This window comes from Pimephales promelas, chromosome 16, assembly GCF_988280905.1.
Source record: "Pimephales promelas chromosome 16, fPimPro1.hap1.1, whole genome shotgun sequence".
In the NCBI taxonomy this organism is placed as follows: domain Eukaryota; kingdom Metazoa; phylum Chordata; class Actinopteri; order Cypriniformes; family Leuciscidae; genus Pimephales; species Pimephales promelas.
In genome coordinates, this window is record NC_142784.1 from 26,950,612 (window position 1) to 26,963,538 (window position 12,927).

Sequence of the window (12,927 nt, forward strand, 5' to 3'; positions counted from 1 at the left end):
CTGCAGCTCCGATTCCCACTGAAGCCCCAGTGACAAGAGCAACCCTGCCTTTCCAGCGATCCGCGTTACAAGTTCACTAAACTCGAACAGAAGAGTAGCTGCCAGTTTGCTGTGATCTTTACTTCATATGCATTCCCTGTTGTTGATGAATGTGCACACAGTCTAAGAATCTAACCAATACCTAGCAATGCACGATCTATGCCACACCTGATCACTCAGTTCCTCCGAGATTTTTTGCGGTCGCAAATAATTGTGAATTCAAACAATATGGGCTCGCTTTGTTGTGTGTGCAAGAGCTCACTAATTGCGTCTTCCGCATTTTCCAGTGTTGCATGTTAAATTCAGTTCAGTAAACGACGTGTAACCGTTAGGATTGTTTCTGCAAATTCTGCGTCCCATTTTGTGCCCATGTTCTTTAGTTTGGAAGCATCACGTTCCGGGAGTGCTAGACATATTCGCCCTCAATGCAGTATATTGCATCAATTTGTCTTAATATAATATAGCTGACTGCATATTCAGTCTTAACGCCACTGACAGAATGGTTATTGGTGGCTTTCACTGAAAAACAATACACATAATCTTTCATTAGGCCTATTTTGCTGCTACAAATTTAGCTATTTTGAGCCTGTGCTCACTCCATGTTTGTAATAAAATGTATAAATTTATTTCTCCTTGACTTTATAAATGTTCTCTGTTCAGCAGTTGGCACTTTTCTTTTCAAAGCAATTTTATTTAATAGCAATTTAGTTTCATTTAGAAAAAAATCATTATATAAATCCCTCCTTTTTATAAGTGCATCAATTAAAAATAGCAGCTCAGAACTGCAGACAGAACTAAACAGAAATGTATTTAAAAAAAAAAAAAAATTCCGGAACAATCTACAAAACATACAGTTGTGGTCATAATTACTGGCACCCCTGGTAAATATGATCAAAGATGGCTGTGGCTAGTTTTCTCCAAAACACATTGGCCACGATAAACGATTAACACACCAGGGTGAAAAACATGTAATTGTCTAGCTAGGACTTCTTGTTTCACATGGAGTTTAAATATGAGGAAACACAAAGGCCAAATTCTCTTATTTCTCATCCACTACAATGAGTAAAACCAAAAATTATAGTTCTGATGTCCAGCAAAAGATTATTGAGCTTCACAAAATAGGAAGTGGATGTAAGAAAATAGCTAAAGAGTTGAAAATCCCCATTTTGACCATCAGGGCAATAATTAAGAAGTTCCAATCAACTAAAGATGTTGCGAATCTGCCAGGAAGAAGACGGGTATTTATATTGCCTTAATGCACAGGGAGGAGGAAAGTTTGAGTGGAAAAAGAGTCAAAGACTCATCAAGGATCACAGATGGAGAATGCAGAGATTAGTTGATTCTTGGTGTCAGAAAGCCTATATATAAAACAAAAAATCAAACAATCCCTACATCCCCACATGTTGTTTGGGAGGGTTTCAAGAAAAATCCTCCTGGCTCATCCAAGAACAAACTCCAGCAAATTCAGTTGTCAGACATGACTGGAACTTAAAACGGCACAGGGTTCTGTGGTCAGATGAAACTAAAAAAAGAGTTTTTTGGCAGCAAACACACTAGATGTGTTTGGTGCACACAAGGATAAAAAGTACCCCATGTTTAAAATGTAATAAACCGTTGGATCTTTAATGTTGTGGGCTTATTTTTCTGCTGGAGGTCCTGGACTTCTGTTCAGATACATATCATAGATACAAATATCAACAGATAAAAAAATCAAAACCTGATGGCCTCTGCTAGAAATCTTATAATGGGCTAGGGTTGGATCTTCCATCAGGACAGTGATCCAAAACAAACATCAAAATCAACACAAAAGAGACACTGAGCACAAATTGTAGCTTCTCCCATGACCGTCCCAGTTCCCTGACCTGAACTAAAGAGAAGCACCAACATGGATCTGGGAATCTGAAGAGTCTGTATGGAGGAATGGTCACTGATCTCTTGTCAGTTGTTCTCCAAACTCATCAGGCATTATAGGAGAAAACTCAGATCTGTTATCTTGGAAAAGGGAATTTAATAAGAGGGTGTCAATAATTATGGCCAGTATGTTGTGGAGAAAAACATTTATTTCATAATGTAATTTTCCCCCCACTTATTTTATTGAAAGGCAAGGTTACAGTTTTTGCTATTTTTTTAATTGAAATATCAGAAGGATAATCTATGCAGATTTATTTTTATAGATATTTTTGATCATTTTTACCAGGGGTGCCAATAAGTCTGATCACAACTGTATGTTCATCAGTATAATGTAAAGCATTTGATCCCAAAACCACCCAACGCACTTTGCATACATTCTCCAATACTAATTATAGTGATTTTCATATAACATATAGATTTTATAAGTAATTATAAAATGTAAACTTCGTGATTTGACAGATCAGTGCTCTGTGTTCTTGTAATTTGCATTTCAAAATATCTGGAGTGCAGAAACAGTTTATAGGGACATTCTTGTAGTTTTCCCAACATTTAAAATTTAAAACTATATTGAGCTTTTAAGATGATTGAGATGTCAGTGATGCCTGTTCCTGTTTATCTCTTCAAGTTAAATCAACTGTTCCACAGGCCTCATCTGAATGTCACCGATCTAGAGATGGGGAAGGAAAAAAACAACTACATGAAATCTTCCTACAAAATACACTGTTGAAAATGACCACAGGAGTCAAGCTCATTATATGTATACGAACAATCTAAGCAATCATTTATAGCACAATAGTTTTCTCCAGTGATGGATGACACTTACTTGAACATGAGGAGGAGCACTTAGGACATACACCACTGCGTTTGCTATGTCATCTGCTTGCAGGCACTGTAAATAACATTTACATATTTAAAAGTGTAAAAAATAATCTACAACATATTGTATAAACAAGAATCAGGATTTGTCTACCGTTATACTTTTATATGTAGCAGCAGCCTTTTCTGGGTTTTGACTAAGGAACCGGTAAGCAAATTCTGTCTCCACTAAACCAGGAGATATACACTGTTAAAGAAAGAGAGATCTTAGTGCTAACAAGTCTTAGAAATTTAGACATGTAATAATCATACCTAAATAAAGTGTTCATCTTGTTCTTACCGTGGCACGTATGTGTGTTTTAGCCTCGCGTAACTCTTGCCGGAGACCTTCAGTGAGAGCAGTCACAGCATATTTGCTGGCAGAGTAGAAGTGTGAATCAGCGTTGTTAACAACCCGATGTCCACTCATGCTAAAACACAACAAGAGATTTAAGGACATTGAATGGTTTTTGCCTCGGCACAGGCAGGAATTTGAAGACAGGCAAAAAAAATATATAATAAAACATTCTTGTACCTGTTAATATTAATGATGTGGCCATCATCAATATTTCTTTCTTTCATGGACTGGTAAGCTTCACGGGTGCACACTGACAGGCCAATGACATTCACCTGAAAGAAAAAAGTTAAATTCTTTATTTCATGAGTTCAGTCTGAGGAGTTATTTTTAAATCAGTAAAACATTTAGGAGTAAAAGCCATTTATTGATAAAGCAAAAAGTTACTTTAAACAGACTCAATAACAGTAGTATTTTGATATTTCGCGGATTTTCTCCTCTCCTTGGCGCTTGCTGGTTGGTGCGAGGTGCATTCTGGGTTATCTCAAGTCCACACAAGTCACCTCTCGATGCATCCTCGGTAAACGTGGCGGATCAAGAACACATCCGGGGATTTGAAGTGGACTTGGTTAGATGTGAACTTTGAATTGGAACAGACAGTACTTGGGCAGCGACTGATGACGTTTCACAAGTCCACAAGAACACAAGTACAGACAAGTACGCATATTGAGAAACGAGAACGTAGGCTATATTGACAAGAAGTGAAAGCCAATAGAGCGTTACATTGCAAGACCAGCGCCCAGCAGCAGCCTTCATTTTTAGGTTGAAATAATTAGGCTAGGTGATTATTTAACTCACAACAGTTAACTTTATAGCAGTTAAAAAGAGGTTGCTACTTAACCGGGCTTTTACCCCCACATAACTTGAGACAGGGAAGTTCAAGGATTTAATTCATTATACTCTCCACTCTCCAGTCTCCACATTAAGTGTGATAGGTAAGAATAAAGTGATATCAGTTCATAAAGTTAAAATAACATTAGACCGTTTCCCGGGAGGTACACATAACGTTACTTACAAAAATAAGTTATCAATGAAATAAATTAATTCAGCAAATAAATGTTGTACTAAAATATAAATGTTTGAAAATAAATATATAACCGCAAATAGCTTTACAGTAAACAGTTTTTTTTTTTTTTTTTTTTTTTTGCAGTACTAGCCTATCTTATATTAATGACGTTAAAGCAAGACCATGTAAACAAACAAAAAAACATAGCCAATGTCCAAAGTGACAGTTAGTTATAGGATAACGGACACAGCGCATCAATGTTGTCCAGTAACTCAGTGGTTCCCAACCTTTTTTTGTCTGTGACCCCCTTTTTCCCAAGAAAATATTTTAGGGTCCCCTTTCACATTTAATGATATTATCACTATTGTAACCTTGCAGCAAGGATAACAAAATATGTTTTTTTTTTTCAAACAAACTGTATATTTATGCACAAATAATAGCCTATAATATTGAAAATACAATGACTAAAACATCAGTAGGCCCTTTGTAATTTAACAACGTAAGCCTAGGAGAAGCCAAGGAGAAGCCTATTAATTGGCCCTATTTGAAATGCAAAAATAAAAATATTCACACTGGTGTTTAGGTTAAAAAAAAGAATAGATCTGCTATTAAATGACTGATCTGCATGTTATCTATGAGGCTTTATCAATGTGAGGCTTTATTTTTACGCTTTTGGCGCAATAGCGAGTGATAATAAACTTGCATTTATTAACAGAATAATGCGTCTTTCGGAAAGAACAGTGTAGCCGGAACTACTTCTATCTGTGTACGTCTATGACGAGTCACGCAGGTACTGTAGTACTCCGCAGCGGCAGCGATCCGAACCAGTGTAAAATAGTCCCAATGTAAACACTTATTATAGGTGTACCATAGTTGTTCAGGATAAGACAAAAACACAGATTGGAAAATGGATTCATGATGAACTCACTCATTATATACATTTAGTAAATTTTGAACAGAAAAAAGTTAAGGACTTTTGCTCATTGCTCAAACCTTCAAAATATGCCGCGACCCCCCACAGAGCTCGCTGAGGCCCCCTTGTGGGCCGCGACCCTCCTGTAGTTGGAACTTTCACCCCGATTTGGCGGCCGCGCTCCCGAAGCGCCATCTAGTGGCTGTTACCAAAAAAGCATCAGAGTTTCGCCTCTTGTTCTTCTATCTATACTCTTTGACTCGGCTCACTGAAAGAACTAAATTGAATCACTGACTCGCTTTGTCGTGTCTAGTCTAAACGCTACTCTACAGTATTCAGTTAGACTACTTACATCCATCATAGTCCTCCAGCCACTGGTTTTGCCACTCAATAGAGGCTCTGGGAGAGCCAAACCAGCATTATTAATGCACACGTCAATGCCCTGATGTTGAACTTTGATCCAGGAGAACATGGATAACACTTCTTCCTCTACAGACAGATCACATTTATACGGGAACAGAGTGTCGCTGAATCCACTACTGACACACTCCGCTGCCAAATTCTGCAAGAAATAAAAGAACACGCGATTCTTCAGTTCGTATTAGTCCTACGCAACATTTGGGCTACTTCTCGCAAGTGCATGCAGTGACATGCTGTTTGCTCGTTAGCACTAGATTACCTGTATTTGCTCTAGATTTCTGGCACATCCGACCACCTTCATGCCCTGCTGCACAAGAGACTTTGCGATTGCAGCTCCGATTCCCACTGAAGCCCCAGTGACAAGAGCAACCCTGCCTTTCCAGCGATCCATGTTGCAAGTTACTCTTAGGAATATCAAGTGCTGGGCAGCTGACTGCGGTCACACTTCTTCAAATGTGAGTTTGCACTGATCATCAGGGGGTTGCCAGGTCCAGCAAAACTTTCCATCCCAAGTTTGTTTTTAAAACCTTTAGACAGAACTGCTGGATTTCCACCCAGGACCTCACAATACACATTTAGCAAAGTTTTTATCTTCTTATCTTTTCTTTAATCTTTTTGATATTTGTAACTGTAAAAATCCCAAAGGTTCCCACTTCATTCTCTCCCTCTTGTCTCTTTTATCGGTTGCCAGATAGGCCTAATTTCAATATAAAATCACCCAATTTTTCGTGTCAATGAATAATGTCTCCAAAGAATCTGGCCAATGAAAACTAACTTCCCTTATATCCCATACAACTTAACAGGTGCAATAAAATCTAGGTGGCCAGGGTTCAGGCTGTAAAATATTCACAGGGTTAGTTCATACATTGAAATCAACGACTATCAATGTGTTAGACCATTTATTTATTTTATTTAGTTTTTTGTTTTACAATTAGAACAATACAGACAAAAAAAATTAGTATTTACAATAAATCCCCCAAAAGGCTTCTTAAGTATTGTCTCATGTGAACTGTATTTCTGTCCTCTATATATTTGCAGTGTCAAACCATGTCCTTTTTCACATCGTTTCCACAAATATGTCAAAACAGCACAATATATATTTTACATTCTTATAACAGACACAGTTAAATAATGTTTCATACAACAGTTTTTTCAACAATATCAGTTCAATTATGACTTTTGTATAAATCATTCGAGAAGGCCTCTGATGTGGGGTGTGCTTTAGGTTCATTTTATGTTAGAAAATAGTATAGCTGAACATCAATAAAGTTTGATTTGTCTTGAATTCATAAGTTATTATTTAAAAAAAAAAAAAAACTTGTTTCGAGCAGTACCCCAAAAGCACAGCCTCAGACTGTGAGAACATAGAGTGATGTGAAAACAGAGCTGATCAATAAGGCAGTGCTAACACAAAAAACAAAACTCCTAGAATAATACACCTTACGTCCATACCGCAGCTGAACGGGCCGGTACGTGTTTACCATGGCAGTCCCATCAGAAAACATCAAGTTTGAAAATACAGAAAGCTGCAAGACAAGGATAAGGGTTATGATATGACTAGTATATCCTCATTCTCTGTTAAAATTTCACTTGTTTATCCACCTAATTTTTACATTTGCAAACTGAATGTGTCTGGCGTCCAGTGTCATCCGCTTATTGTTATTTCTATCTGTACAAAACAGCTCGGTATGCTGCTTGATATTGCCAACTGACTGTTTATGGCACTGTGATATTCTTCTAGTTATAAGAAGATAACTTTTATCGTGATGCAGGCGAATGAATTGGAAGTCATATAATAAGGTGGATACTGTACATATAATAAACTACCTGTTCTTTACTGAGTGGTATTGTTTTCTCAAATATTGTCCAGACCACAGCTTCAGAGCAGCCTGGTGTGGTGAGAGACCCCTCGTAGCGATAGTACTTTTCCAATTCATCATGGGGGAGGATAAGCATGTCCAATGATACATATCCAAGTGTCACATTGGTGCCTAAAAAAGATGTGCTCACTCTTTAGATAGGGTCCAATTCTCACTATTCACTATAACTATACTTTTGCCTCAATAAACTCCTAATTTTTGCTTATAAAAGTTAGTAAGGTTTAGGATTAAGAGAGGTAAAATATGGTCATGCAGAATAAGGCATTACCGTATGTGCTTTATAATTAAACCAATATCTTCATATGCATGCTATGCAATACTAGGCCTACTTAATAATACATGCAACTACTTAATGGTGAGAATTGGACCCTAATCTAAAGTGTTACCAAAGATATATATATTTATAAACTGTCATGAAGTTCCTCTTCTTCTCTCTAAATATAGCGGGCTGCTGAACAATAATACATTATACAGGTCATATTAGAGATAGCCTGTGTCCTTGAGTGACATAACCAAGATATAACCAACATATATATTAAACTTCAAAGTAGATAAAAAAAAAAAAAAACCTTACCAGGGTGTGTAATATTTTTCAGAGAATTTATGATGGCTTCATATTTGTTATTGGCATTGTCTGATTCCTGAAGATAAGACACAATAAAATATTTTATTAGCTGTAATTAACAAACATTTATGACCACATCAGTCTCACTTTATATTAGGTATCTTTAGCTACATACAGTAAATAAAAAAATAAAAAAATAGGTACAATGCACTTATTCTGTTTATGTTCTATTGCACAATACTTTTGTTGCTATTAAGATATGGTTTAAGGGTGAGTTAGGGGTCAGGGAAGGGTCGACAGTGTAATTTTAGATGTATTTGAGAAGTTATTTACAGCTTAAATGCAGGTATATTTTAAAAAACAAGTCCAATGTAAAAACATGTAATAAGCGCATTGTATCAATCCTTGATTTAAATGTCAGTAAACACTTAATTTAAAGTGGGACCAATGCATCTGTGGTTTTACCTCATAAAAAAATCCAAGAACAGCCACCCCAGAAGGGTCGCCAATGGCTTGTTCCACAGAGGTGTAATTATCTCTTATGTGTACAATGTGCAGCTGTTAAAAATACATAATACATGATTACAGTTCCTTGTCGATTTACAAATAGGTGTAAGAATAAAACTTGTCTCAAAAGCATAATACCTCCATAGGGTATTTCTCTCCATCTATTGTATGTTCTGATCCAGGTCCACCGTTCTTGCCCCAGTGCAGGTGAAGCTGCTGAGCTTTGTACGTGGATCCTAAATTGGCCCCGTTAATTTTTGCTCCATTTGGAAGATTCAATTGCACTAAAGATGGAAAAATATATGACAAAAAGTGTTTATAAAGTGAAATAAATATGGGGCGCCGTTTGTAAAGCGGCTCACGCTGAAAATAACAGCAACATTTTGTCACATTTAGCTTCAAACTATGTTTTTTGACGGTCACTTATTAGCACATTTAAATCTATGTCAACTTAGAGATATTTTAAATAGTTAAATCTAAATTTTAAAATGTTACACATAAATCTAAATATTAAATCTAAATCTAAATGTTTCGGTTGAAACTAAATATTTAGCTAATATGCAAATTAAAAATGCTGGTAATCTGAAGTGCCAAAATAAAAGCTCAAGGAGGTCAGTAGTGTTTATAGTGTCAAATAACGAATAAAAACCATCTCATCCGGGGAAATGGACTCTTGCATGGATTATCGCGCTAATAACTAAACACTGACGTCATCCTCAAGCTTTTACAGTATTTTGGAACTTCTGGTTACCAGCATTTTCAATATGCATATTAGCTAAATATTTAGTTTCACCTGAAACATTTAGATTTAGATTTACATTCAACATTTAGATTTAACATTTAGATTTAGGTTTAACATTTAGAATTAGATAGGTGTAACATTTAATATTTAGTAAGTTGACAAATATAGATGTAAATGTGCTAAAAAGTGACCGTCAAAAATTCATACCAGTTTTTTAAACATAGTTTGAAGCTAAATGTGACAAAATGTTGCTGTTATTTTCAGCATGAGCCGCTTTGAGGCACCCCATTTGTAAATTTAAGGCTATATAAAAAGAATAAGTTCACCCAAAAACAAAAAAATTCTGTCATAATTCACTCACCCTCATGTTTTTCCAAACCTGTATGAGATACTTTTTTCTGTTGAACTCAAATGATATGTTCAGTCTGTAACCGAACAGTTGACGTATAGCCATTGACTGCCTAAAAAAAAAAAAAATAGGCCTACTATCGAAGTAAATGGGGCTCATCAACTGTTTGGTTACAGACAGTCTTCAAAATATCTTCTTCTGTGTTCAACAGAACAAAGAAACTCATAGAGGTCGGCAACAAGGGAGAGTAAATGATGACAGAATTATCATTTTCAGGTGGAGTATCCCTTTAAGTTACACTTACCTGTGTGTCCATTGTTTATAAGGACACCACTGATAATCTCTTGATAGCCTGTAAACTGCACTGGGGTCAGATGACTGTCGGCAGAAGTGTTCTTTGTTACAATGTTAATGGGTGACTGTTTTCTATTTCCACAATTTTGGGCAACGGTTGCCCATTTATCTGGTCCTAAAAAAAAAAAATGTAAAAAAAAACCAGCTGCTGCGTCTTATTTGACCAAAGATACAGTAAAAACAAAACACAGATTCTGATTCTGGTGTAATACACTGAACTAGGGTCAGTTCTCACCTACACACGTGTTGTTGCACGTTACTTGGGACTGATAACACCAGTCTGGAAGAAAATAAAGTTCAGTCATTCTAAACGAATGTATATATTGTAATGCATTAATAATAATACAATCACATGTAATAGATTATGCACGAATGCAGACCAAAGTCTATATTTACTTATTCAGTTAATACATTTGTATTCTAATGCACAGCAACAATTCTTGTTGCCAGAAATCTTAATACACTATAATTCCATTATAAATAATATTCTTGCAGACAAAGTTCATTTGAAGAGTTCAGATGCAAAAGCCTCTAAGCGCCATTTGAAATTTTCTTCTAGAATGATCATTTTTATCAAGCTTCTATATTTAAGTTCAGTGATTTCACTTAAATGACAATTCAATCTTCATTGTCATTTAAGTGAAATTACTAAACTTAAATATATAAGCTTGATAAAAATCATCATTTTAGAAGAAAATTTCAAATGGCACTTAGAGGCTTTTGCATCTGAACTCTTCATTTGGACTGTGCTGTATAGGCCTTCCAACACCCACAGTGCAGATGTTTACTAAAAGCCAATAAAACTAAATCCAAAATGATGGATTGATGAACTCAAAGCTCCCTAAATTCAGCAGTTGCTAAATCTGTTTGTATAAATGATACGATATACAAACATATTTTAACCTACCTGCACTTGAAGCAAACCTGCATAAAATAGTAAGAATGGAAAGATAGAGCACATTCATCCTTAGTATTTGAATTGAAAAAAATCCCCCTGAAAGATCAATCCTGCTAAAGGGAGAGAATGTATTTTATGATGGGATTCATCAGTGGAAGATTTTATAACTGCGCTATCTCAGTGTGCCCTCCTTTTACGTAAACCTGGAGACCATAAAACTCATTTGTATTAAAATGTATCATAACGTTTCCTCTTAGTAAAGAGTAATTCATTGTAGCTATTATCTGATAAAGATGTTCTCCACCCATAACAAACTTTCACTCGTTTACAACTAGGCCTACAACATAAAATGTGTCAGATATTATCAGTTATTATCCATTAAGATTGGATAATGTTGTTGCACTCTCTTGGAGCAGTAGTAGCTAAACATGACAACAGTGAAATAAAATTAATGAAAACGTAAGAAGAATGTTACATTTATTAACTGTTGTAAGTACACTCTCAGAAAAAAAAGGTACAAAAGCTGGCAGTTACAGTCTCTGATATTTACATTGTCATGCCATCTAGTGGTGATTATAAAATATACATTCTGCTGTCATTCAAATTTTTTCCTTTTTTTAACTCTAAATAAAAAAAATACACGAAATTAACAGTGATGTAAAAGTTGGTAACACTTTATTTTACAGCGTTCTTGTTACGTGTACGTTAGGCCGCCTTACAGTACTAATTAGGCATAATTACAGACGAGGCAACTAAACCTATTCCCAACTCTAACCATGCAGTACTTAAATGCATAAGTACTCTTCAAAATAAGTTTTCTGTTAAAATGTTTAATGAACCTTAATGACAATTTCTTGATTGTATTTGAAATGTCTGAAGTCATTGGTTGATATTTATGCATTAAAAAAGGGGGAAATCTTTTAATATTTATGTCTCTAAAATGCGAAGTCACAATAAAGGCATTAAGCTTGTCTTACATAAGGGAAATAAGATAATTGAATTAACCCTAATCTAAATTTGTCTGGATAATACCCATCTTTTCACGCAGTTATTTTAAAAAGGTTATCTACACCGGAGTTTATTTCAGGAGTTAATCCAGTATTGTACAGAAATAGATGTAGATAAGCTCAAGTTCAATGCCTCCTGTTTAAACTGTGAGAATACATTTTACAGGACAAGCATAGAAACAGCTGTAAAACACTAAAACACTATAAAGTTCATGGCGGAGTTGATAATGGATCCATTCGTGATTTGTGTGTCTGATAAAAGAGAGGCAAACAACATCCTCTAGGTTTGACCTTTAGATTCAATCTTCAGGTTTCATAAACTGTGATGCTAGTGTATCACACACACACACACACACACACACACACACACACACACACACACACACACACACACACACACACACACACACACACACACACACACACAGCGCGCACACGTTGGCATATGCAAACTTGTCCCAGACACAGATGTAAAATCATAAAATATAATAAAATTTCATTGTAAAAAGGTCAATTATTATTTTAACAAAACACAATATGTAAAATAATGATAAAAATATATTTATAAATGTTCTATTTTATATTTAGAATTAATTTGTATATATTTTATTTATATAGCCTACTACTATAGTATAGCCTACTTTAGATCGTGACTAAAGTATATAGCAGTTTGTTGACCAAGGGTTGCTAACTGTTTCGTAAACAGAATCGTCCCGTAATTGACATATAGGCCTAGCCTAAGTCTTGTTCCATAATAAACTGATACGGAACGCACTTTGTTCCGTATTTTTGAGAATCAATTCAGTACAAAACCATGACAGACAAACATAGCTTCTAATATGTCAGACAGACTATGAATGAACGAAGATCTGTTCTACTGTGAGGTCACGCCCACTTGGCGGGGTCTGACGTGTAATAACGTAGAGTTGTACGTCACGTGACTATTAAGTATTTTTACTTATATTTAATTTAATTATTTATTAGAACACTAAACCTGTCAGCTGGATGATTTCCAGCTTTAGTCTTTAAAAGAGAATAAAAGATGTCATTAAAAGGCTGTTAAAAATGTTTGGTGGTCGCACTCGAACATGAGAGGCGCCTGCGCGCGAGCCAGACGCTCAACGTG

The 12,927-nt window shown here is 35.7% G+C and overlaps 2 protein-coding genes across 2 annotated transcripts; both read right to left on the reverse strand.

Annotated features, from left to right (window-relative positions):
- Positions 1 to 706: 706 nt before the first annotated feature.
- On the reverse strand, positions 707 to 6,018 carry LOC120478530 (dehydrogenase/reductase SDR family member 11-like). Its single transcript, XM_039670457.2, has 7 exons — positions 5,759 to 6,018; positions 5,432 to 5,641; positions 3,341 to 3,435; positions 3,107 to 3,236; positions 2,921 to 3,013; positions 2,774 to 2,839; positions 707 to 2,617 (listed from the first exon to the last, which is right to left on the reverse strand). The coding sequence occupies exons 1-7, from the start codon at positions 5,888 to 5,890 to the stop codon at positions 2,576 to 2,578; spliced, it is 768 nt and encodes a 255-aa protein (XP_039526391.2). The 5' UTR covers positions 5,891 to 6,018; the 3' UTR covers positions 707 to 2,575.
- Positions 6,019 to 6,385: 367 nt separating this feature from the next.
- ca4b (carbonic anhydrase 4b) lies at positions 6,386 to 10,975 on the reverse strand. Its single transcript, XM_039670455.2, has 8 exons — positions 10,804 to 10,975; positions 10,132 to 10,176; positions 9,847 to 10,011; positions 8,590 to 8,735; positions 8,410 to 8,502; positions 7,954 to 8,020; positions 7,327 to 7,490; positions 6,386 to 7,025 (listed from the first exon to the last, which is right to left on the reverse strand). Exons 1-8 carry the CDS (start codon positions 10,859 to 10,861, stop codon positions 6,849 to 6,851), a joined length of 915 nt encoding a protein of 304 aa, XP_039526389.2. The 5' UTR covers positions 10,862 to 10,975; the 3' UTR covers positions 6,386 to 6,848.
- Positions 10,976 to 12,927: the final 1,952 nt, after the last annotated feature.